The following is a 23243-nucleotide window of genomic DNA, read 5'->3' on the forward strand; positions in this document are numbered from 1 at the left end:
CGGTGGTGCCCGGTGGTGCTCGGTTCTCCGCACGGCATCAAGGGTTTCTTGTGCCAAAGGCACGAGTTGGGGCCTCGGCGAGCAAGAACGGGAGCGCCTGGAGCCCGTTGACAGCGCAGGGGCTCGGGATGCTGCTCCCGCAGCGTGCCTGGGGGGGAAAGAGGGGCCCGTGAGGAGGGGCTGTGGGCACAGGTTAGGCAGGAGGGCAGCGGGCAGTGGGGTGGGATGGGGACGGTGCTGCCCGGCTCCAGGCCGTGCCCCTGGGTTCGATCATAACGTGTCCTGGATGGGAGCTGTGGGGAGCCGGCTCTCAGCTCAGCCGCGGCAGAGCGGTGTTCACGCGTTCTTTATTATCACAAAGAAAGGATGAAACCAACATTAAATTAAATAAATTACAGACATTTCTGAGCTGCTTGGACATCTGCGGTTATGGAGTGAGGCTTCGGAGCCGTCACACATCAACAGCGCTGGCTTGGAGAGCAATAAAGGGACACTGGAAATGCGAATATTCCAACCCCGGCGTTGATTTCAGCTTCCCTAATTCACTTCCCCATGCACTTGGAAATGAAGACTGTGCCTGCAGCAGTGCCGTTTGCCCACTGATGTTGTGCGATTGCACCTCAGGGATACAGAACCACGGAACTGCTGCTGCAGGAGAGTTTCTTGTTCCATTGCACCACTTACTTGGTTGCTTTCTTCCAGTGAACAAGTAAAAGCAGCGCTCGGGAAGTAGCAAAAGTCCATGAGTAATCACCATGACCATTATCATTACCGTACTTATTACCATGAGTAATATGAGAGAATTCACCTCTATTTTATCTCTAGAACAAGCTATATACATGGTTCTGGGAAAAGCACTACTGAGATTAAAAGAAGTAATAACCATTACTTAGTGGGGTTTTCCTGTTAGAAACCAACCCTCTTTGGTTGTATTTCTTTCTGCACCACATAATCAGAAACTGAGGTAGAGAAATGGTGACTTAGGTACCTAAAACCAAAGCAGCAAAGTCCTGCTATTGCTTCCCTGGATGGGTGTCTGTGATGGTGCATGAAGCTCTGGTTTCCTTACATGAGACATCTGGGAGCTGGAGGAAAGCCCCAGTGTTGCCCCAGAGCCTTCTAGCAATGTGCTGGGGAATCAGCTCAATAATGGATAGGTAGCTCAAACCTGTGCGTTAAAGCTTGCTGATATTTTTAATAGAGAAATAAAATAGAAATTGCTTCTTAAATTATAATTTACTTTCATTATTAAGGCCATTATTTGTTTGCATTCATGGGAAGATCACAAACTGTCCACTTTTGCTTCCATTACTGTTCACTTTCTCTCGTTGACTCTCGCATTTTATCCCAGTGCTGGCAATACTCTGTAGGAAGATTTGCAATTCAAACAAGAGAAATGGTTTTCATTGCAATGTGTCTTTATCTTAAATCTTTTCTAATCTTATTGCCGTAAAAGCCATATTGGAGGTTGAAATGCACTGAAGAAAGAAGGGGTGCTTTAAGCCTTGGCTTATGCTTTGATTTTTCAGGCTTTATATTGTCAACTTGTCATTACTGTCACAACATCAGCACTGGGTAAGAAGGGAAGGCATCAGAAAAGGAAACTAGAATAGCAGTTGTTATTATCATCACTCCAATAGAAGAGAACGTCAGACTTGGGGATGATGAAGCTCCCAGCTGCCTGGCTTTGTGTTAGTGAGGCAGGCTCCTTTGCCTGAGATGGTCCTGCTCTCACTTGGACTGCCCCCCACTTGCAGGCATAAAATACACTCAGATCTCAGTTTGAATGCTGGGTCCCTTGGCAATGGTGAGTAATTGTCCTCTGAGTTAAGGCACCTGCCTTGAAGTGAACTCACTGCACTTCTGTAGTTCATGGGATGGCATTTCCTGAGTTCCTGGTTCCACAGGGTTTCTGTAGCCTGCTCTCAAGACCAGAAGTAGAGCAGGATGGAGGGAGGAATGTACCAGTTCAAGAGGTGTGATGGCCTCTTGCTTTGCAAACTTGTTGTATCCCCCAGGTAGAAGTGCAGCTCTTCACGAAGGGATGGGAGAGAGGAGGCTCTTTGGGAGGGTTTGCCCTTGTGCTGAGACTCCCTGTGTGCTCACAGAGCTGTCTGGGTCTCTGAGTGGAACATGCTTCCAAACATCTCCTAAAGGGCACACAAGATGCGCTGGGTTAGGGATGATACATGGCACACACCCAGCAGCACAGCTCAGAAGTCATTTGGTCACAGGGGAATGAGGGCAGAAACTCCAGCCCTTCCCAGCCCTGCTCCGCAAGGGAAAGCCGATGGCAGGGAGGTCACTGTGCTTCCAGCTGTGCATGGATAGCATGGGGAAGGTCAGCGCTGGAATGTGTCTCCTCCCATGGACCAGGGTTCAGTGGGTGCAGATAACTTCAGCATTAACAAAGGGTGCTGAAAAACTTGACTAGGGACTGTTGGGCTTGAGCTAAACCTGGTTCTCCAAGTTCACCCCAGTGCCTGGAGACCACAGGTCTGACTGTGTGACCCAGAATGGATGGAAGGATTGCCCTGTGGGGAACCAGAGCAGCTCCTCATCCAGGTACCTGCCAGAGCTCATGACAGGGGTTTTAAATCACTGTTCAGGTGTAGCAGTTTGCCTGGCACAGGGGACTGCCCATCCCATCAATCCCAACCACAGCTTCTGATTGCCACCTTATATCCAGAGCTGAACAAGTGACCCTGGCACTAGAACTCACCTCCTCCAGGTTCTTGAACTCTGTGCTGCCTTCATCCACAGACTCATCATAGATGGAGAGCTCTGTCTGGGCTGGCCTCTGTGCCGGAAAGAACCAAACCCATGAATTAGCAGAGTGTGGGGTTCAAAGGGATGAAAAAGGCTCAAAACATCCCAAGTGCTCCCAGGGAAATGCCCGGGAAGAAGAGGCACAGAAGGAATCCCATTGCAGGGGTTTATCTCCTCTGACTGAGCTGCCATGCAGATTCTCTGCTGAGAAAGGAGATGCCTTCACTTATTCTCAGGGGGTAACTGACTGATGCTGCCCTGCTTCCAGCTCCAGTTACCATGCAATAAACCAGCCTGTATTTGGGGAAGTAGCCTGTGTTGTGAGCATGTGCCACATCCCTGCCTTTCCTCCTCCCACCAAAGGTGCTGGGACACTGGTGAATGTGCTTTGCCTTCATTTCTAGGGCTCAAATTCTACCTTTGTATGCAGCTGCATATCCCAGCCAGCACCAAAATGAGAGCGTAGTGTTGGAACAGCTCTTTTGGCTTCCCCAGGCTGGGACAGCATTCATCTCCCAGGTGGGGATTGAATCCATTCAATCCATAGGTGCCAGCCCATACGTCTGAATTAGGAGATGAAATGTTTCCTAGGATTTAGACTGGTGCAGTATTGGGTTGTTCTGCCTTTGTGCAGTGTGTAAACCTCACAGAAGAGCCCTGTGAGCTGGAGAAGTCCTGGGGAGCAAATTTACCTCTTCTAAGATGGGCGGGTGGACAACTTCGTTGATATTTGCCAGTGCAAACAGGACAGCATCATGGATTGTTAGGAAGAGGTGACTTCGGTCCAGGCCTCCTTCCTCAAAGACTCCTCCTGTGCTAATGTCATTGTAAACCTGAGCTGAAGAAAGGAAAGGCCCATGAGCGAGAAGGAAACCACAGAAGGAAGCCTCTGAAGGTTGACAGTGGTTCTCTGAGCTAAAGTAGGGCTGGGATGCATGGAGAAGAAACAGGTTTGCTGCAGGAATTAGTGCAGGGATCTATTTTCCTACATGCTAAACATGGAGAAGTTCCCGTCCTCTCCCTTCCCAGGTGAAAGGAGCTACTTCACACACAGAGAACAGGGTTCCTCTTTCCTTTGCTCTGTTCTCTTCTTCATCTGGGCTAGTTTGGTCCGTCAAAAGGCTGCCAGCTCACACAGTTTGCATAAGGAGCACAGAAAGATCTGTCTGCAGGGGCACATGGATAGGGGAGGATCACATGGAAATATGTTCAGTGTGGATTCTTACCCTGCACATTTGCCAAGAACACTTTAATCCCAATCTTCTGGTAACTGGAACACAACTAGAAGGGATGAGAAGGGAGAGAGCAGATTAATAACACTTCTGCTCCAGCTGTGTATTTATACATGAAGTCTTCTACCCAGGGCTTTCCACGTGTCCTGGGAATGCTGAAGGAGAAAGCCTCTGGTGAGGAGGGTAAACACCTTTATCTGAGCTGCCCAGAAGGTGCCTGTTGCTTGCCTGTGTTTGCAGTGCAGAACTGACCTTGCCCAGTGCCTTTGTGCCCATGAGGTCAACAAAACACACTCCACTCATGTCCAGGATGATGGTGTGGAAGCTGACGTAGGGCGGTGCTGTCATCACCGGGTCAAGCTCTGCTGCAGGCAGGAAAGTGCTTCCTTGCACAGTATTAGTGCTGCCCAGCTCACCGGAGCCAGCACTGCCCAGGGCTGCGGGCTGGAATGTCACATAGGAGATGCTGGCACCGTTAGCAGTCGTCTGGTTGTTGTTGGTGTCTGTCGGAGAGCTGCTCTCAAAGTCTTTCTGGAGCTCTTGCAAGGACAAGGTCTACAGCAAAGCAGAAATGCACAGTCAGGGCAGGGCAAGGCGAGATCCTGACGTGTGAATGCACCTCAAGTAGTCGGGGCAGGAAGTGGTTTTATCTGGACTAACTCCAGCCTGGTGCTGGACTGAATGTCCCTTGGGCTTGGAGTACATTAGGTTAATTTCAAGTTATTCCTGTTCACATGCTTCAAGGCTGCTCCAGTGAAGCTGGGAAATGTGCTTCAGAAGGGCACTTCTAAACTGAAATGCTGGCAAAGGGCATCTTTAAAGAGAGAGGGCAAGCCCAGTTCCTAGCAGATCATTCACCCTGTTCCCATCTCTGCAGCTTTCTTAATCCCAGCCACTTGCAGTTCTCCTGCATCTTAACGTTTTGGCTGTTGGGAGGAATGGAGATGGGGGTAGGAAGGTAAGAAAGCAAAATGTGGTCAGGAAGACAGTGCAGAAGATCCTGCATCAAGAGGAGCTGTTTGACAGGGACTTGGGGTCTTATTCATCAACACAGGAACCCCGACTGAGTTACCTTGTTCTGCCTCAGCAGGAGTTTGGGTAGGTTTGGTGGTGCTTGTGCTGTGCTCTTCTCCTGCCGCTTCACGTGCTTCTTCCTGGCCAGGTACACTTTGCTAGGGTCCACCCCTGTCTGTGGGAAAGGAGGGTTGGCTTTGGCATAGTCTGTTCAGCCCCATAGCCAGGACTGCTGCATGTGCCCATCCTAGGCTGAGTCAAGCCCATGCAGCGATGGCAAAGGGAGCAAGGTCCGTTTGGGGCCGGCTGCAAGCAGAAGTGTGTTAGGGCAGTGCTCACCTTGGCTATGATCTTCTCCCGGAATATCTCTGAGTTGGCAAAATACAGTGGAGAGCAGTAGGTCACGATTTTAATGCCATTGAGTTCATGCACCTGCAACAGAGACAAGAGCTCAGCTCAGGCCTGCTGGGGTGGTGCAGGGTGATGGGGGCTTAGAGCAGCAGCTCTCCTGCTACCCCTGCAACCAGCAGCAACCAACCTCATGGGCTCGAGTGTCCTCACCACACTGTGGCAAGGAATGGATGCTCAACTGCCCATGGCAGGGGTTGGAACTGGATTGTGTTAAGGTCCCTTCCAACCCAAACCATTCTGTGGTTCTGCTTACCTTGTTGTAGGCTTTCGGGTTCTTGTAGATGTCAGTGGAAGTGATCTGCCCCAGGGCAGAGCCGTTTCGGCTGGGAGAGAAGAGGCAATCAGCATTAGAGTAGATGGAGAGAAGCAAACTGCTTCGCTCCACATTCCATAGCAGGGGATGAAAACTGGCTTAATGAAAACACCTCCATTTCACCCCTGCAGAGTCTATAGGGTAAAAACCCCAAGGAGTCAGCAGTTTGAGATCCCAGGCTGGGAAATGGCAACAAAGGGCTTTAATGGATTAAACCCAGTGTGAAACCTTCACACCCATCCACGGGGCTCGCTCCTTTTCCGAGCAGGACTTTCTGCTGGGAACTATGCAGGCAGCTGGAGCAAATTCCTTCAGCCTTCCCCTGCCTTGGGATGTGCACGGGGCCCGCAGTAAATTAGCGCCTGCCATTCCTGTCTGCACATTCCAGGAGGACACCTGCACTCCCCCGGGCTCCTGCCGCACGTTCCTGCCCCACACGGGCCAGGGGTCGCTCCTAAAAGGAATCTGTCGGGAGGTTTTCCTTCTCTTTTGCTCTGTGGGGCTGCTCCCGGTACTTACAACTGGGTATGGAAAACCACGACCAGCACGGAAAATCCCACACCCACAGCGACTCCATAGGGAAGACTCAGGAAGAAGGCGGACAGGAAGCTCACCAGCCAGACCAGCTGCAGGGAGAGAAGAGCAGGGCACAACCTTTTCCTCTGCCGTGGGCATGGTGAGGGATGGAGGATGGCTCTGTGCTGATATCCTGCACCCCAAGAACTACACAGCTCAGGGTGAAAAGACCAAGACCTGAATTCATAGAATCATAGAATGGTTTGGGTTGGAAAGGACCTCAGGATCATCCAGTTCATATAACCATACCCACATAACCGTGGCCTCTGAGAATCAGCATCAGGTTATTATAATCCCATCCTCAACCCTGATAAAACCTGACTTTGACCTTGGAGAAATCAGGGTAATTTTGATTTCAGCATCTTCATTCATATGCATTGTGCCTATAGATGACAAGAAGGGCTTCCCCCATCCAAACTTCACCCTGGGCTGTGAGGGATCCCTGCACTTAGTGCTGAAACAGGGGAAGTTCAGGTTGGGTATCTTTACTGTGAGGGTGCTGAGGCACAGGGTGCCAAAAGGAGTGGTGAATGCTCCATCCTGGCAGTGTTCAAGGCCAGGCTGGACAGAGCCTTGGGTGGCATGGTCCAGTGTGAGGTGTGAGGCGTCCCTGCCTGTGACAGAGGCTGGAACTGGAGGATCTTCAGGCCCTTTCCAACCCAAACCATTCCATGATTCCCTGTGTGGATGGAGGGTGCCTTCCCCTCCCGATCCCACCCCCGTGAGCCCTCCGCCTGCTCCGCTCCCCCATCCCCAGCCCTGTTTGAACCCCGCTTTGGGGCAGCTCTCGCCCCAGCCCAGCCCCTTTGGTCTCCTCATTTCCCCCACAGGCCGTGTGCCAGGTGCTGACAGGACCTGGCTCCGTTCCGCACACCCGTCAGACACTGTTGGTTTATGTCAGACACCTCCAAACCCTCTCTCCCCTCACCCTGCCTGGGTTTGTCCATCAACCCCTGCCTGCGGTCCTTATCCCCGCGAAGGGCTCTGCTCACCCTGCAGGGCTGCTGTGTGACTCTGGCACCGAGCAGGGCCGGTTTGGCTAGTTCTGGGCAAACAGGCTCCCGGGCTTGATTGGCATTTAACCAGAGCAGGGAAGAGTTCAGGCCCCTGTGAGCCGTGCGCTGAGCATGAGGGTGCTCAGCTGGGCTCTGCTGCTGCTCCGGACATTGGTGCTGAAGGCTTGGAAGCCAGGATCACACCAAGACATCAAGGGGGCTGATAGCATCCTCCTGCCCCCCAGAGCTGCTGCCCAGTGGGGCTGTGCTGCTCCTGCCCCCAGCACTCACGCAGTCCAGCCGGCTCTTCCTCCACAGGTAGAATGGATCCGCCAGCTGCTTGAGGGAGTTCTTCAGGTTCACTGCGATGAGGGCTCCCAGCACAGACTGAGGAGGAGAGGGGATTGGATCAGCCCGGAGGTGGATGCTGCTCCAGACTGCATCCAACCTGGCCTTGAGCACTGCCAGGGATGGGGCAGCCACAGCTTCTCTGGGCACCCTGTGCCAGCACCTCAGCACCCTCCCAGGGAACAGCTTCTGCCTAAGAGCTCAGCTCAGTCTCCCCTCGGGCAGGTTCAAGCCATTCCCCTTGGCCTGTCCCTACATCCCTTGTCCCAAGCCCCTCTCCAGGTTTCCTGCAGCCCCTTTAGGCACTGGAGCTGCTCTCAGGTCTCCCCTTCAGGAGCCTTCTCTTGTCCAGGCTGCCCCAGCCCAGCTCTCTCAGCCTGGCTCCAGAGCAGAGCTGCTCCAGCCCTCTCTGTGGATGGGAACGGGCGACACAAAGACCTCTCCTGGCTCCGGGTGGGATCCTTCAGACTGTTCTCGCTTGCGGAGCCTCCATGCAAACAGGCAGGAGCACCCGGGGCCGGCAGGGGTTTGCATCAGGGGTTTGGAGCAAGCCTCTGCCCTCCTCGGGTGTGTGGAGTGAGGGATGCAGTGGCCACGCTGTTTGCACAGATGTTTGTTACCTTTGGAAGGGGCTCGAGGTAGATGCCCAGCGCCAGCATGGTCACCATGACCACCATGGCCACAAAGAAACTTGCCACCTGCAGCAAAGGAGGAGAGAAATCACATACAGAGACATCAGGGGCTTCCTAAACACCCCCGGGCGTTTGTCTCCTGCTGCTCCAGCCCATGGCATAACTGCCCTCTGCAGTAAGACAGAGGTGAGGATTCTGCAGATCCCACAGATAACCCCAGCCCTCCCTCGGGCTGCTCCGACAGGGAATCCAGGCTGGGATTTACAGCCCTGCATCAGTGAGCGATCCAGAGAATCATCCCGGGAATGGAATGGGGCTGGGAGGGAGGAAGCTCTGCTTTAACCCCAGCAGCCTGAAGCACTCCAGGCCGGCAGCACGCAGCTCCTGCAGGGCTTTGTGTCCAGGTAAGGAAGAGAGCAAGAGGACAAGGTGCTCACCTGGGATTTCCCTCCTGCCCCATCGACGGCTAGAGTGACGGAGAGAGCACAGCAGATGACGTGGATCTTGAAGAAGGATCCGAAGAAGTTGCTGCAGCCCAGGGCCAGCATTTCCTATGGAGACAGGGACATGGCATCAGAAAGGAGAGAAGCCACAGGGTGTGTGAGCTGCGGGGCAGGAGAGCTGCTGCCTGAGCCTGGCATAGTGTGGCCAGGGAAGGGACCCTGTGGTGTGTCCCAGACCCTTTCCTCGCCCTAAGAGCTGAGGTGGGCTCTGCTATGGCAGGGAAACCTGGCAGCACGGTTCCATATAAACACGTTGTCATCTGTTGACACACTCAGGGCAGGGCTCCATGCGGTATGTGTGGCTGCTATTGAAAGCTGCCGCTGTGCCAGGGATGACTAAAGAGGATTATTTCATGTCCTGCCTCTCGCAGTATCTGGGTGACACACCAGGAATCCAGGTGAGGAACACACGTGCTCGTTGTGCTCCAACAACGGCAAACACGCAGCCTCTGCCAGCACCAAGGGCTGGAGCCTCAGCTCCGCAGGGAAGGCTCAGCCTGAGGCTTCCATCCCTTTGCAGGCTCTCAGAGGTGGATCTGCCATCCCCTATCCCCCCTCCATGGCAAGCTGCCACATGAGCCTGCATGCATGGGAGCAGCACGGCTGCACGAGCAGGGCACGTTTGACAGCCTCCCATTCATGTGCTGAGGTTTTCCCTTCATGCCTGAGAGCTCCTTGGCTGCTTCCTTCCAGGCCAAGCGTTACCTGGTTGGGGTCCACGTCGTAGCCGTGCTTGGCTGCCAGTGTTCTCCCCATGGCCAGGTTGATCACGTAGCTCACGATGGCGAGGGAGAAGGCAGTGCCGATCATGTCCTTCCACTTGTGCACCAGGGGCAGTGTTGGTGCTGGGAACCTGCGCTCAGGGCAGAGGAGGGAAGCAGCTGTGACACAAGTGGGTGTTTGGGAATGTCATAACCCACAGATGGCTCGGATGGAGGTGGTGGTTGTGTAAGGAGGTGGCAGTCCTGGAAAGGGGCTGTCACACAGCGGGGAAGAGTGAGGTGTTCTCCAGGCTGCAGGAGGAGGAGGAAGGAAAATGAGCTGGAAGTTGAGTCAGATCCGCACATGCACTTACCCCATGCTGATCTTCCCAACTACTGGCATGCCGTACTTCTCAGGCATGTTAAAGCTGCCAGAGATGGCAGTGGCAACTATTACCTGGAAGTACAGAGAATAACAGAGCAGTGAGCAGACAGAGCATGAGCTCTCCCAGGAGCACTGAGCTTGCTCTACTCCTGGGACTGACAGTGCAAAATTAGCACCAGATTTGGGCTAGGAAAGGAGAGAACTTCTGCATGAGGAGTTATGTTCCTCATCCTCAGCATCGCCAGGATGCAGGTACAGCCTAACAGGGATGAGATGGGCATCAGAGGTATCCTCCACAAGGATGGCCCAAGACATGTGGGGACCACATCATAGTCACGGTATTGGTGCTCTACTGTCAGGTAAGGGGAGGGACTGGCTCCTGGAGGACCTAAGGAACAGCTCACGTGTCACTTACAATGATGATCTCCATGGGGATGGGCATCCGGATCTTCTTCATGTACTTTAGGTTGAGCTCCTTGACAATGATCAGGAGCACAGCACTGACCAGGGCATAGACCAGGGAGGCCATGTTGGTTTGGGGCAGACCTTTACAAATATCAATGAATGTCTAAAGGGGAGAGAAGAGGAGAAGGTGTCAAAGGGAACCAGAGACTCTGGACAACGTGGGCAGCAGAATGGAGATCATTTGTTAGCACAATCAACTGCAAACACCCTGAGGTGTGATGAGGGTGAGAGAAGTGCTAGAAACCCTGCTGCTAAGAACAGCAACCAGCCCTGGGGCTGTGCTCTCCACTTAAATGCACTTCTGGCTGCATCCATGGAGGATGCATCCATGGGAGATCCAGGAAAGCCCAGGAATGGGGAATCCTGCTTGTAGGAAAAGTTTCCATTGATCACAATTGTGCAAGACTCCTGCTGTAAAACACAGTTCATGTTCTCCCCAAGTCCCAGGCCCCTTTCATTAGTTCTAATTAGAAACTAATAGGTAACACTGTAAAGAAATACAATGGCAGCAGCATGGGACATCCGTATCCCCCTCCCTCCACCCTTTCCTTCTCTCCAAGCCCCCCTGCCCGGGTGCCTGCGGTGGGGTGGTCACTGGGGAAGGAGGTGCAGGGAAGGCACCCACTTACATAGACGATAGCTAAGGGCCCGGTGTAAGACGGGACTGTCAAGCCGAAGACGTACTTGAGCACGGAGATGAGGATCTGCAGCCCTGCTGCCGTCATGAAGCCCCTGATGAACGACTCGGAGAGGTAGATGGCAACAAAGCCAAACTGCACGAATCCCAAGCACAGCTAGGGCAGGACAGACACGGGGGTGTCAGGAGCATGTCAACCAAAACTGGGATACCCCAAACCCTCTGCTCCGAGGCATCACCCACTCCAAGCAGGGCTCTCCTAGCACCTCCTGCCACCAGCTCTGCTTGGCTGACTCCGGGTGGGAGCCATACAGGTCCTTACTTGTATGATGGCAGTGAGGCAGGCTAAGGTGGCCGAGATCTCCAGCCTGGCTGCCTCCAGGGCTGTGGTGTTCACGCTGGTCTCATTAGTGGTGTGGTTGAAGTACTGGAAGTCCGACTCCGGAGCCAGCTCATTGCAGACGTTGCCAACAATAATGCTGATGACTGCAAAAGTACCTGCAGCACAATACAGTGATGTCAGTGGCTTTCTCTAGAGAGCATCCTGTCCTGGAAGGAGCTTGGAATGGGTCACCCAGCCCATCGCTACAACCAGCCCTGTGGCAGGATGTGGCCATGGGTTACTGGGGTGAGATCCTGCTCTGTAGCCAGAATATGGGATCCCATAAACTCCTGGCAGACCAAACATGACCAAACATCTCTATTCTGGAGCACACCGAGTATTCCCAGCCAGTACTTAACTGCCTTGTGCAGGCGGTTGCTGCACAGACTCTTACCTGGGACCATCTGATGGATACCCCCAAGGAAGAGGTATGTTACCAGTGGGAAGAAGGAGGAGTAGAGCCCATTGACAGGAGGCAGATTGGCCAGTAGTGCAAAGGCCATCCCTGGAAAACACAAGGGAAATGGATCTGTGCAGATGATGTCAGCCCCTTGCCATGCTCACACTCATACCAGCTCCAAGAAGGTGCTGTGGCTGCTGCCTTCTGGGCAGAAGAGGCCAAAGAGGGCAGGGAAGGGCACCACAGAGGAAGACAGGGACAAGCAGGTCAGAGGGAGGGCTTGGGTCTATGTGCATCATCAATAAAGGCAGCTAATTCCCCCCAAGCTGGACTTGTGCAGGCATCTCCTTGCGCTGGCAAAGTGCTGTTCCCCCAGTGATCCCGAGTCAGCGCATCTCACCTTGCGGCACCTGGATCGTCCCTGCACTGACACCCCCGAGAACATCAGGCAAAATATACTCCTTGATTTTATACTTGGGAAGCCACACGAGGATTGGGAAGAGGCTGAAGAGGATGAGCTTGAGTCTGGATGCTGAACATCTGGAGGAGATGGGAGAAACAAGCACAGAAGAAGGGAGGAAACAAGGCAACGAGGAAGGGTCATCCCAGGAATGTCTCAGTCTTTCTCCCACACCAAATCCTAAGCCCAGACTGCTTCTGGGTTGGCACATGCACTGTCTCTGCCAGCTAACATGTATGGTCTTGTTTCCCTGTGCTACTGCCTCCCTTCTTCCAAGCAATGGGGCTAGATTTCCAAGGCAGCGCTCAGCCAGCTTATTCATCTTTATTTGCACAATTGTTAATCTTCCTTTAAGGAAGAGCAGTGCTGGTTTTAATCAAGAAGCTGATAAAAGGATATTCCACCTGGAAAGCTGAAAGAAGTAACCCACCCCTCTCATCCCAACATCCCTATTAGACAGATCTTGGCAAAGACCCCAGCATCCCAACCATGCTCAGTGCAAACCGCTCCTGCCAGCAGTGAGTAACCAGCTCCACCTGCTTCAATACGATTTGTGTTTATCCTGTGCCTTTCATCCACCCAAGCCCTGAACATCATGGAGGTTTCCCAGGATAGATATGGAAACTGCATCCCCAGGTGTGAATTCCAGCCCGAGCCTGGTCTCCGCTCAGCCCTGCTCTGTTACCTGAAGAGGTTCCTCAGTTTGTCCCCGACAGGGTAAGTTCTGCTTTTCTTCTCAAACTCCTCATCGAAGAGGCTGAGGGAATAGGCAGGACGCTCGATGACGTAGCGAGGCCTGGCCTGGTTCATCTCTGGATCATTGGATTCTGCTCCCGGCACAGAACGAGAGGGAAAAGCAGAGGCAGGAATGTGAGTGGAGCCGGCCCCACCTGCGCTATAACAGACCGGACACCTGGAGCCCTCCCCACACATCTCCACCCTAAATAGTTTCCCTGTGGCGCAGGGGCAGGTCCTGGGAGTGGCTTCTGCCGGCACCAGGGGCTGCTGCTCCCCAGCTCCATGGAGGTGATGCTAATGGACGGGAAGGGGACCGGAGCGTGCCCTGGATTGTGGCACAGGAGCAGGGGTGGCAATCACAGCTCCGCCAGTCACTGCCTTTTTGCCTTGGGTGAATCACTTGACCTTTCTCGTGCCTCAGTTTCCCCACCTGCCAGGAGGGTTGGCCGGGCTTTGCAAGGCAAAGCAGGTACTGACTAAAGGCAGTTTCCACCCGAGGGCTCATTTCCACTGCCAAAGGGGCTCATTTGCATCCAGCAGCCTTCCCGTTCCTCACTTGCCATGAGACAAGCAATTGGTTTGTTTAGGAAGCGATGTGCGCAAGGATAACTGTTGCTGTTTCACTTCAGTGATGAAGATGCCCAAATATCCGGATGCGCTAGTCCTGCCTGGTGTCTGGGTCTTACCAAAGGTGATAAATTCCACAGAACCCTCATTTTAATATGAGCAGCGATTCCCTGGAGGTGGGGAGAATCAGTCTGGAGAGGCTGGGAGTGGAGGAAGGAAGTGGTCAGGTATAAACCAGGGATCTTGGTAATTATTTGTGGTATGGTTTCTATCTAAGTGGGTCATTGCCCAACACAGGAGTGGAAGAGGGGGTGGAAAAAGCTGGTGATTCAGGCAGGAGAATGCACCAAGACACAACATCCCCACTGCTGAGAGCTCGCAGAGGGATCTGAATGCAGCAGATCCTCCTCTCCCCTTTCGGCACTGTTGAAGGCACTGAGTGCCCTGGAAAAATGCCCATCCACAGGACTAATGTCAGCCCTCGCTGATAAGCAGTTACCTGGGATAGGGGCTGGAAGATGTGAGTAACAGGGAGCAGCGGCCCAGCAGCCAGGGCAGGAAGGGAAGGATGATGCAGGCAGCTGAAACTTGGGAGAATTTAGGTCAATGGGATCATTATGCAAATAGGAGCTAATGGGACCTGAAAGGGAGGTCATGGACCCCACTCCTGCAGTGATCCTCGGGGCAATCCGGTGCCTTTGCTGTAGATCAGCTCCAGCAATGCTGTGTTTCTGATTCCAGGCTCTTGGAGAGACCCCAGCCTACATCCTTGGAGGGCAGCTAGGGCAAAGAGGAGACGTGTCGAACCCAATCCATGCTATGACCCTGTGTCCCTCTTCCTGCATTACCCGGTGCTGAATCCAGTGCCCTCTGCAGGCACTGGAGTCCCTGCGGCTCCCTTTCAGCTAGAGATACCCTTCCAAGAGCAATTCCAAGCTTTACCTCTCAGAGGATTGGTGCAGGCCAACACTGAGAAGTGTCCCAGGCTCTTTCCCAGTCCCGACGCTCATACCAGAAGCCCATCAGATAAGCAGTCATTCCCTGCTTTTCCCACGTCAGGCTGCAGGAGCCTTGTCTCTGCCTCCCGCTCCCATTGCTGGGCAGGTTCCCAGCATACCCAGCTGCCAGCCCCACAGCTCTGCTCTCCATTGCCAGTTTCCATTGTGTAGCCCAGGTCCAGGTTCAGCAACAGGCAGCTGAGGGGTGAGAACCCCCCCAGTTTCTGGGGCAAGAAGCCCCTCTTGGTTCCCTTCTGGGCTCCATCACCTGCCTGCCACCAGCCAGCCTGGAGCGGCCAATTCTATCCCAGCTCCTTCATGAATTCCCTGCTGAGCGAAAGTGCTGCCAATCAGGGAAAATAATAAACAAGGCAAGTATCAAGGGGAAAATATCCCCATGATTAAATTCCATCTTAAACAAACAGGCTAATGATGTCAGCCTCTCGGACAGAGTCAGGTTCTTGCCTTGGCTTATCACTGGCCTTGCCCTACATCAAACAGCAGGTTAAACCTCGGAGACTTCAGAATTAAAGGGAACGAACTGGGGGACTGCTCCTTGAACAAAAGGCAAACCCATCTGTGCTGGTGGTGGTGGGATAGGAGCAGGGCAGGGGCAGGTCACTGGAGCAATGCGATGGGCACGGAGGGAGAAGCAGAGTGCTGGGGACCAGGGTGTTCACAGGTCAGTTCCAGAATGGTGTGGCAATGAAAGGACAAGGTCTGGGGGAAGAGCTCCAAGTGCAGAGCTCCTCTTCCAAGCTTTCCAGGCCGCCCATGCCCTGGTGGGGGATGCTGAGGAGCGTGAAGTTTGTCCCCACTGATGAATGCACTGAGAAGCTGTGACAGGCTGAGGACATTGGAGCAGGCAGCGACTGAAGGCAGAGCTGCTGAGCTCCGAGAGCATGACGTGGGTGACAGATACTGTCCCAGTAGGGCATCAGCGAAGAGACCCATCGGCTCCTACCTGCCCGATCCCTGCCCCAGCAGCCTCAAAGCAGCCTGTGCATGCCAAGCATGGACCTTTTTCCAGTGTTCTTCTTACGCATGCACTTACTGAGCTCTTATCTTCCATCCCTGTGCTGGTGATAGCTGTGTTTGGGAAGAGGAAAGTCACATTGAGGTTTCTGGCTAGTGCTGATAGGAGCCACTGGCATAGAGCCACTTGCCTTCGCTGGCATAGGCATGGAAAAGGGACTGAGGCCGAGGAGCGTGAGTGGGAAAGCAATCTGTTCACTGCCTTACATGTGATACAAGGGCCCAGATTGATCCCAGTGCAAGAGCTGCACATTCAGGGAATGCCTCTGCTCATTTTAGGGAGCAAAAGTCAGTTCTCTGGAAATAACATTTCCTCCTTTGTCTGCCCCTTCTCCATCCCCCTTCTCCATCCCCCTTCTCCTTGCACAAGGCGACGCACGCACAGATCCTGCTGATTGCTGCTCAGCTGATGGAGGTCTGGGGGAATCCTCATCACAAACACCTCTTTCCCAGCAAAGTTGCCCAAGAACCGGTTGTAAAAAGCAGCTCCCCCCTACCCCAGGAGGCAAGGTCTGCCTGCACAAGGCAAGCACAGGTGCAAGGGTTCGGTTGCGACACCAGGACAAGGTCTTGACTCCAGGTCCCCTCAATCAGTGCCCTCAGCACTGAATCTATGGCAATTCCCAGCCTCCCGCTCCAGTCTCTGGCTGCAGGTGCCATGGAAGCCCTGGGGCAAGGTGCTGAAAGGGCCCAAGTGCTGCAAGGTCAGTGAGGAACCTGTCACCTCCTGCCCTGGAACCTGCACTGTGCTTCCCACTGGGGTATGGGACAGGGAGGCTGCACTGCTGGGCCTGCAGGGCCAGATGCTGCAGTCCTGTCGCAGAGCCACCTCCCTCCCCTTTCACACCTCTGGTGTGGAGCTGGGCTGCAGAGCACACAGGCAGGAGGAAGAGGAGGTTTTGGTGTCAGTCAGTTCAGGGGTTGCAGGAGGATGTTGTGTCATTCACCTCTGTTGGGTGCTCCTGGGTTGTTCCCTCTTCCTGACCTCCTGGCATCAGGACTGAGTGTGGGTGATGGTCCACACTGGGAGCTTGAATCCAAGGACCTCCAGTGTGTTCCTAGGGGTTACTGTCTTCAGCCACTGCTCACACCTCTTTCCTCACAGCTGAAATCACTCTGATCTAATTGAGCTTCATTTGCCCTTTGGCTCTGAATAGGGTTTGTCTGCAACTGAAGAGCACCTTGCAGTGGGAAAGCCAGATCTGGGTCCCACGTTTCTGGTACAAGCATATTGGTAAAATCACCTTTCCTGGTGATGTGGGGAGGGGGAGGAGGCAGCAGTGGGGCAGTGATGGCTGTTCCAGGGAGCTGAGCAGCCAGCACGTGCGGTGCCACACATTGAACGCTCCCATTTGGAGCTGGGGTTTAGCAGAGGCTGAAGCTGGAGCACAGGTAGATCAGTTATGGAAAACATCCTATCCCGAGAAGGGCTTTTAGCCTCAGAAAAGGCAAAATGCCAGAGCCCATAAAGTTCATAAAGCAAAAGCTGTTTCTATCCATTTTACCCCAAGCAGCATGCAAGGACCCATCATGATGGCTGATGGAATGAACTCCAGACAGAGTGGGACATGGAGAAGGAGGGAGAGGGGTGCTGGGAGGTGTTAACTGGTCCTGCCTGATGTGGGGAGGCACGGAGGGATCTGCCCACCACGGGTGCAGGGCAGGGAGGAGACATCCCTGCTTCCCTCCAGCTCCCACCTTTCCATCCCGTGCTGCAGCCTCGGTGTTAACATCCCCCTTTGGGAGCAGCCGAGTTCCTCCACTCCTGCCCCATTGCCCCGGGGCAGCCAGGCATTAAATCAGTGTTTTCTTCCTTTGCTTAGATCAAATATTTGGCATGTTCAGTAGGTGATTTCCATCGGGCAGATGCCTCTTTGCTGGTTCTAAGTGACCCAGCCCAGAGCCGGACTCTTGTTCTGCCATCGCTGGGCCGGTGCCAATGTTTGATGTACCACTTCACACGAGTTTCTAACCAAACTAGCTCTGCACTTGGTAACCAGCATAAGACCTGCAGACATCTGCCATCTACTGCAGGTGAAGCCAAAGGGTGTTTGTGAAGTAAAATGCTTGAGTTCAGCAGCTCTTTGTATGCTGTTCAATGCAGCGCATGCCGAGGGCATGGGGGATCTGCCCCGCACTGACACAGGGCTGACGGAGCCTGTTCCTTGTGTGGTTTGATTAATCCACTTGTTCCCCATCTCATCCTCACTCCCCATTCCTTGTGCTGCTGCATCCAGGGCAAGAGAGGGCTGGGCTGAGGCCAGGCAGTGGGCACAGAGCCTGGGGTGTAGGGCTGTAGGGATGGACCCATTGTGGCCTCCTGCTCTCCACATGCCTCCAACACAGACCTTGCCCTCTGCCTTTGAAGAGTAGGTGGGCAATGCAAATCCCAAGGAATTACCAGGTTTGCAGACTGCAGCACTGCTGCACTTATCCAGGACTCCTGCTGTTAATGCTCCTTTGGGAAAGAAAAACACCTCTGGGGTCACTCAGTCCATCCTGTCGCAGCAGTCGAGGATGAGACAGTGTTTCTGTACAGGAAACCTCTGGCTCAGGGCAGAAAAAGAGTGTAGCCAGCAACAAATGTCACTGCAAGGACTTATCTCCAAGGGAAATATTAGGACAGGTCCCCAGCTTTTCAGCTTGCTTACAAATGAGGTGTGAGTGACTTTTATCAGGGCAGAGCGGAAGCATCCCCGCTGCGTGAGCAGCAGTTTACCCAGTGGAGCAGGCTTATGGGGATATCTTCTATTATCTGCACATGAGAGCCACTGCCCAAACGGGACCTAAACATCCTAGGAAATGACACTGAGAGCAGCGGGAGATGCTGTGCCCAGTCTGGGAGCACTTCCCATTCTCAGGTTTAATACTCCTTCCTCATCTGATTGCATGCCCACATGCACCCATGCACTAGGAGCTAGGAGCCTTTGCCTAGGTTAGATTCCAGCTCACAAACACTGCTCCTCGCCCATTGCCTCCAGGTGCCCGTATGTGCAAACTCTGCAGCATCTTCGGGGCAGGGACCACTTTCCATTGTCTCAAGCACAGAAAGCTCTGATGATAACAAGGACCCAGAAACATATACATAAGTTATATAAATGAAACTCGTGTGAAGTGGCACATCAATATATAAATATAGATAATATATATATATATAAATGCTCTGTCATTGGTTTTGCCTCTCCTATCCCAGGCAACCCCCTTTATGGAGCGCAGCAGGAGCCAGCCAGGATAAGATGGCAGGATTTATTCTAGCAATAATGAAGTCACATATTTGGCTCTTCCAGCCTCTCTCCATCAATCAAGCTCTTGGATCCTTGGTGTTGCTAATTCCTGAGTAAATCTGCTGCTGGAAAACCCCCTTTTGCAGAAGGAGGGAGAAAAGAGAAGTGTGTGGGGGGGAATAGAAGTGCCAGTTCTCCAAATAGTGCAGCTCCCACCCGGAGCTGTGCAAATCCCCACGCCCACCCAGACAAAGAGCACGATTGTTGGAGCGGGGTTACCTGTGCCGAGGAAGGGCCGATGCTGGAGGGGAGCTGCGATGCGAGAGGTGCAGCTGAGGAGCTGCGCCAGGGCTGAGCTCCAGCCTGCCCGTGACTCATTTATAAGCCACCCGGTGAAGGGGACCGAGGGCTGTGCTCGGCGCCTGATTGGCTTGGGGCAGGTAATTGCCAGCGAGTGCACCCGGGCTAAGCCCAGGAGATAGTCGGGGAGATAAGGGGAGAGCTGAAGAGGGACAAGGGCTATTTGGGATGTCCCCCTCCACCCCACCCCTTCCCGCGCTGGCCTGGGCTGTTTGATCACCTCTGCAGGTCGCTCTGTGCTCCCGGTGACAATAGCTCATATTCACCATCACCCGGCCCCCTCCCACACAAGCTTTGGACCCGGGGTGGGAGAAGATGCTTTTGTTGGCCTGGATGAGGTGGGCAGCGTCTCCCGGCCTTTGTGCTCTGTCTCTGGGATGGACAATGGAGAGCTTTGTGCCAGCGCTGGACCCCGCAGCTCGGGCTTTGAAGAGGGGATCTACAGGGAAAGCAGTTTCTTATTTCCAGGTTCAAAGGGATGAGAGGAATGGGGAAGGGTCACTTCCTGGCCTAGTGGGGACATCTTCCACCAGAGGAGGAAACAGCCTGGGCTGGGGGAAGGTGTCCCTGCCCATGCAGGGGCTGGAACTGGATGAGCTTTAAGGACCCTCCAACCCAAGCCATTCCATGATTCTATTTAACACGTGAAAGGTGTGGGCTCTGTTCCCCTGTGTCCTCAGTCTCCACTGTCACCACTGTGCTGAGCTGTGCCCGGGCTCGTGGTCTCCTCTCCTCCTAGAGGGATTCAGGAGTGCAGGAACTGGGTACCAGTCAGGATGTTGCAGACGATGAGATGGGATAGGGATGTCACCAAAGCACCAGGCCGCTAGAAGGAATCTGTGGGGAGTTACTTGCTGTGGAAGGAATTGATCTCTGGTACCTTGTGCATGTAGAAGGCATCAGCATTTATTGCCAAGAAACCTCATGTTCCAGCAATCAATCGCTGTGCCGGAGCATGCCAACGGAACACCCTGCCGGAGGGTGGCAGAGGAAAGGGGGCTGATTCATTGCGCTCTCGCAGAGGTAATCATTGCCAAGCAGTTATCCTGTAAATATCATTAATAACCCCTATCAAGTGTGATTTTTAAGGGCAGCCTGATATGCACAAAGCCCTTTGAGACGGAAGCGCGTGACATGGCAGGGCCAGCCCGCATGGTCCCTGTAACGGGGTAAATCCTGGGAGCACCAGCACCCAAAGGTCCCAGCCACAGGGGTCCTGCTCACAAAGCACCGCAGGAACAGAGGAAAGAGCATCTCTGCTGCAGAGGTGATGCTGGCATCACTAAACCACCTGGACCAGCAGCTAATGCTAAAGGGACTTCATTGCCCACCTTTGAGCTGGCACTTTTCCTAGCAGAGCTCCATCAATGGAATCTTTTTCTCCCCCTCTCTTTCCCAAACTGACATTCCAATGTGGGCAGAGCTGTGGAGCTGGACAAGTGGCTGGGGCACAGAGGGTGAATGACCAGTTTGAGATCAGTGTCTGGGCTTGGAATAGGACCACAGAGCCCTGCTTCCATCCTAACCACAAAGGATGGAGAAAGGGCAAAAGGGGACATCGCTGCTCCCCGGCTGACACGCAGTAAATGCAGTTACACCCGGGTACAAAACCAACACGGCCCAAGGGACCCAGTGGTGCTTGGGCTGCAGCATTGCTTGCACAAGCTGCTCTGTGCCTTTCACACCTTACTATCCCTCCTGCTGCGTGGGGACAGGCTCCCATTGCAGGAGCTGCTATTCCAAAGTCCCAGAGGGTGTGATTGAGGAGATGCAAGGTCTTGCCCTCTGCAGACAGTCAGCTCCGCACAGCACCAATGGTCCTTTGGAGTGTCTTGCAATGGGAGGTGCAATCCTGGTCAAACTCCACTTGTAGCTATAAATACAACCCCAATTCCACCTCCTTCTGCTCCAGCCAAACGTGTGGCCCAAAGCACTCTGCTGGGACGCGGCCATCGGCAGGGCATGGATGGTGCCTGGGGAGCACTGGGGCTGCCCAGAAAGCTGGGAAGTTCTGGGAGATGGGAGGACACCAAAGGGACTCCTCGGAGTCAAGCACGGAGCCCTGGGTGCAGGGACTGCGGAGCTGTTTATCTGTGCTCCGATAAGCACATACCGAGTGCTGGAATGTGTGCGTTTATTTGCAGATGATTAATATTAGCAGATAAAATGCACTTAATGAGGGCAATAACTCTGGTAATTTACTGCTGGAAATGATGAGAAAGCTGCTTTGGAAGCCTGAGGTTAGAGGCAGAGGGGGAAGGCAGCGCACGCCCCGGGGCAGAGGGGTTCTGATGGTGGTGGGACCTGCACGGAGCCTTCCTCTCTCCCTTCCTCCTCCTTTCTCTTCCCCCTCACTCGGACCTGCAGCCGGAGCTGCTGCTTGCTTTGGGTTTATCCAAGGAAACAGGGCTCATGCAGCCGTGGGCATGGGCAGGAGCTGAGCTCTGGGCTGGATTTGCTGCTTCCCTGTGTGTCCATCCCTTCGGAGCTTTCAAGGTCAGGGCTGTGCCTCAGCCACAAGGGAAAGAAGAGATTTGGGGTCCAAATTCCCACAGGAAGGAGGTGGCCGCTGCAGGAGCAGGGCTGCAGGATGCCCTGGGCACCCTGTGCCACTGCCTCAGCACCCTCATGGGGAAGAGCTGCTGCTTAGAAGCATAAGATCCTTCTGCTGGGCTGGTCATGGCTGTTTCCAGGGGAGCGGTGCCAGGCGATGGAGACCCAGGTCCCACTTGAAAGGAGCCGCCAGCTTCTAACACTTCCCTTTGCTGCAGGCCTGAGCTGGCGCCGGGCTCAGCAGCTTTATCAGGGGAGCAATGAGGAACACGGTGCCCTGCAGGGACACAGTGGGGTTACCGACAGCACCAGAGTCAAGGCTGGGATGCAGAAAGGTGCTGGGAGCTTCAGAGCGGCCCCTGTGGTTCAGCCCCATGTTGATGTTTATGAGGTTTATTTAATGGTGTGAACTCAGAGCTGGGGAGAGGCACTGCAGCTTCCTGGCTGTCTGAGGGAGGGAGCTGCTGTCTCATCTGCTTATGGCCTTTACAGCCTGCTTTGGCCCTGTGGAAGTGTTTCCAAAGGCAAGGGAAGGGTTCTCATCCGGATGGGTCTATGGAATGAGCGCTCTCTTGTTGGTGCTGGCCCTTGTCTTGAGAGGGAGACCTCAGGGGAGAGCCCTGGACCACATTGTGAGCACAGTGTGAGAGTGCATCCCTGAAGGGAAGGCTTTGCCGTGTCGGACACCCTTGCTTGAGGAGCAGAGCGGGTTCTGTTGGTTGGAGCCAGCCCCGCTGGCTCTGATCTCCCTTTGGAGCCTGCAGAGCAAACATCACCCTCAGAAGATGCTGCCCACAGTGGGGCACACACAGGGCACACATGGTGCTGAGCTCCCACATCCCAGCTCTGCCTCCGGGACAAGGGCCTTGCCTTGTTTGTGCCGGGGCTGCGAGGTGGGTGCCTGCAGCCGGGAGCACTCAAGGGCTCAGCAATGTGCACTGTGCTCAGCAGCTCCCAGGGGCTGGGAGCAGTCAAACACGCAGGGATTGCAGTGGGATCACCCCAGCCCAAGGGCTCCGTGTGTGCCTGGAATCCAGGCTCTGCCTCCCCCCACACTCATTGCTTCCCCCCCTCCAGGCTTTCTGCCCACTCTGCATGAGGAGAGCCAGGCAAAATCAGGCTTTTTCACTGGGACAATTGGATTCCAGTAAAGGAGGTTTTTCAGTTTGAAAAAAAGAGAGGAATTTTCAGCCTGAAAATGTAGGAATTACTTGGAGGAGGGAAGAGGAGTTCGGCAACAGCTTCCCCCTCCTTGACGCCAGTGCTCGTGCAAGGTGGTGCAGAGCCATGGGAGCAGGGGGGCAGTGGGTGAGAAGCGAATGTGGTCCCATTGGAGCATCGTGTTAGCTCCCTCGCCTGCTATGTGGCCTTAGGCCACTCATTAAGGCCCAAATGCTCAAACCTGGGTGATGGGAGATAAGTCACTGAAATAAAATGTCTCATTATTCATGGCTCGGAGGTCAGGGTCTGCAGGAGACGCTTTAAAGGCAGGATGGCTTCAGTGGAGCTCCTGTCGCCCCTGGTCAGAGATCAGGAGCCAGATTC

At 54.0% G+C, this 23243-nt stretch overlaps 1 protein-coding gene across 1 annotated transcript; it reads right to left on the reverse strand.

Annotated features, from left to right (window-relative positions):
• Positions 1-324: 324 nt before the first annotated feature.
• Positions 325-19122, reverse strand: SLC26A9 (solute carrier family 26 member 9). The gene is made up of 21 exons (XM_005143203.3): positions 19065-19122; positions 12909-13050; positions 12164-12303; positions 11758-11868; positions 11304-11479; positions 10974-11138; positions 10295-10447; positions 9869-9951; positions 9499-9646; positions 8728-8841; positions 8279-8356; positions 7602-7697; positions 6259-6365; positions 5680-5749; positions 5355-5447; positions 5074-5190; positions 4254-4556; positions 3996-4050; positions 3462-3607; positions 2723-2800; positions 325-2150 (listed from the first exon to the last, which is right to left on the reverse strand). The coding sequence occupies exons 2-21, from the start codon at positions 13031-13033 to the stop codon at positions 2103-2105; spliced, it is 2406 nt and encodes an 801-aa protein (XP_005143260.2). The 5' UTR covers positions 13034-13050; positions 19065-19122; the 3' UTR covers positions 325-2102.
• Positions 19123-23243: the final 4121 nt, after the last annotated feature.

This window comes from Melopsittacus undulatus, chromosome 16, assembly GCF_012275295.1.
Source record: "Melopsittacus undulatus isolate bMelUnd1 chromosome 16, bMelUnd1.mat.Z, whole genome shotgun sequence".
Classification (NCBI taxonomy): Eukaryota; Metazoa; Chordata; class Aves; order Psittaciformes; family Psittaculidae; genus Melopsittacus; species Melopsittacus undulatus.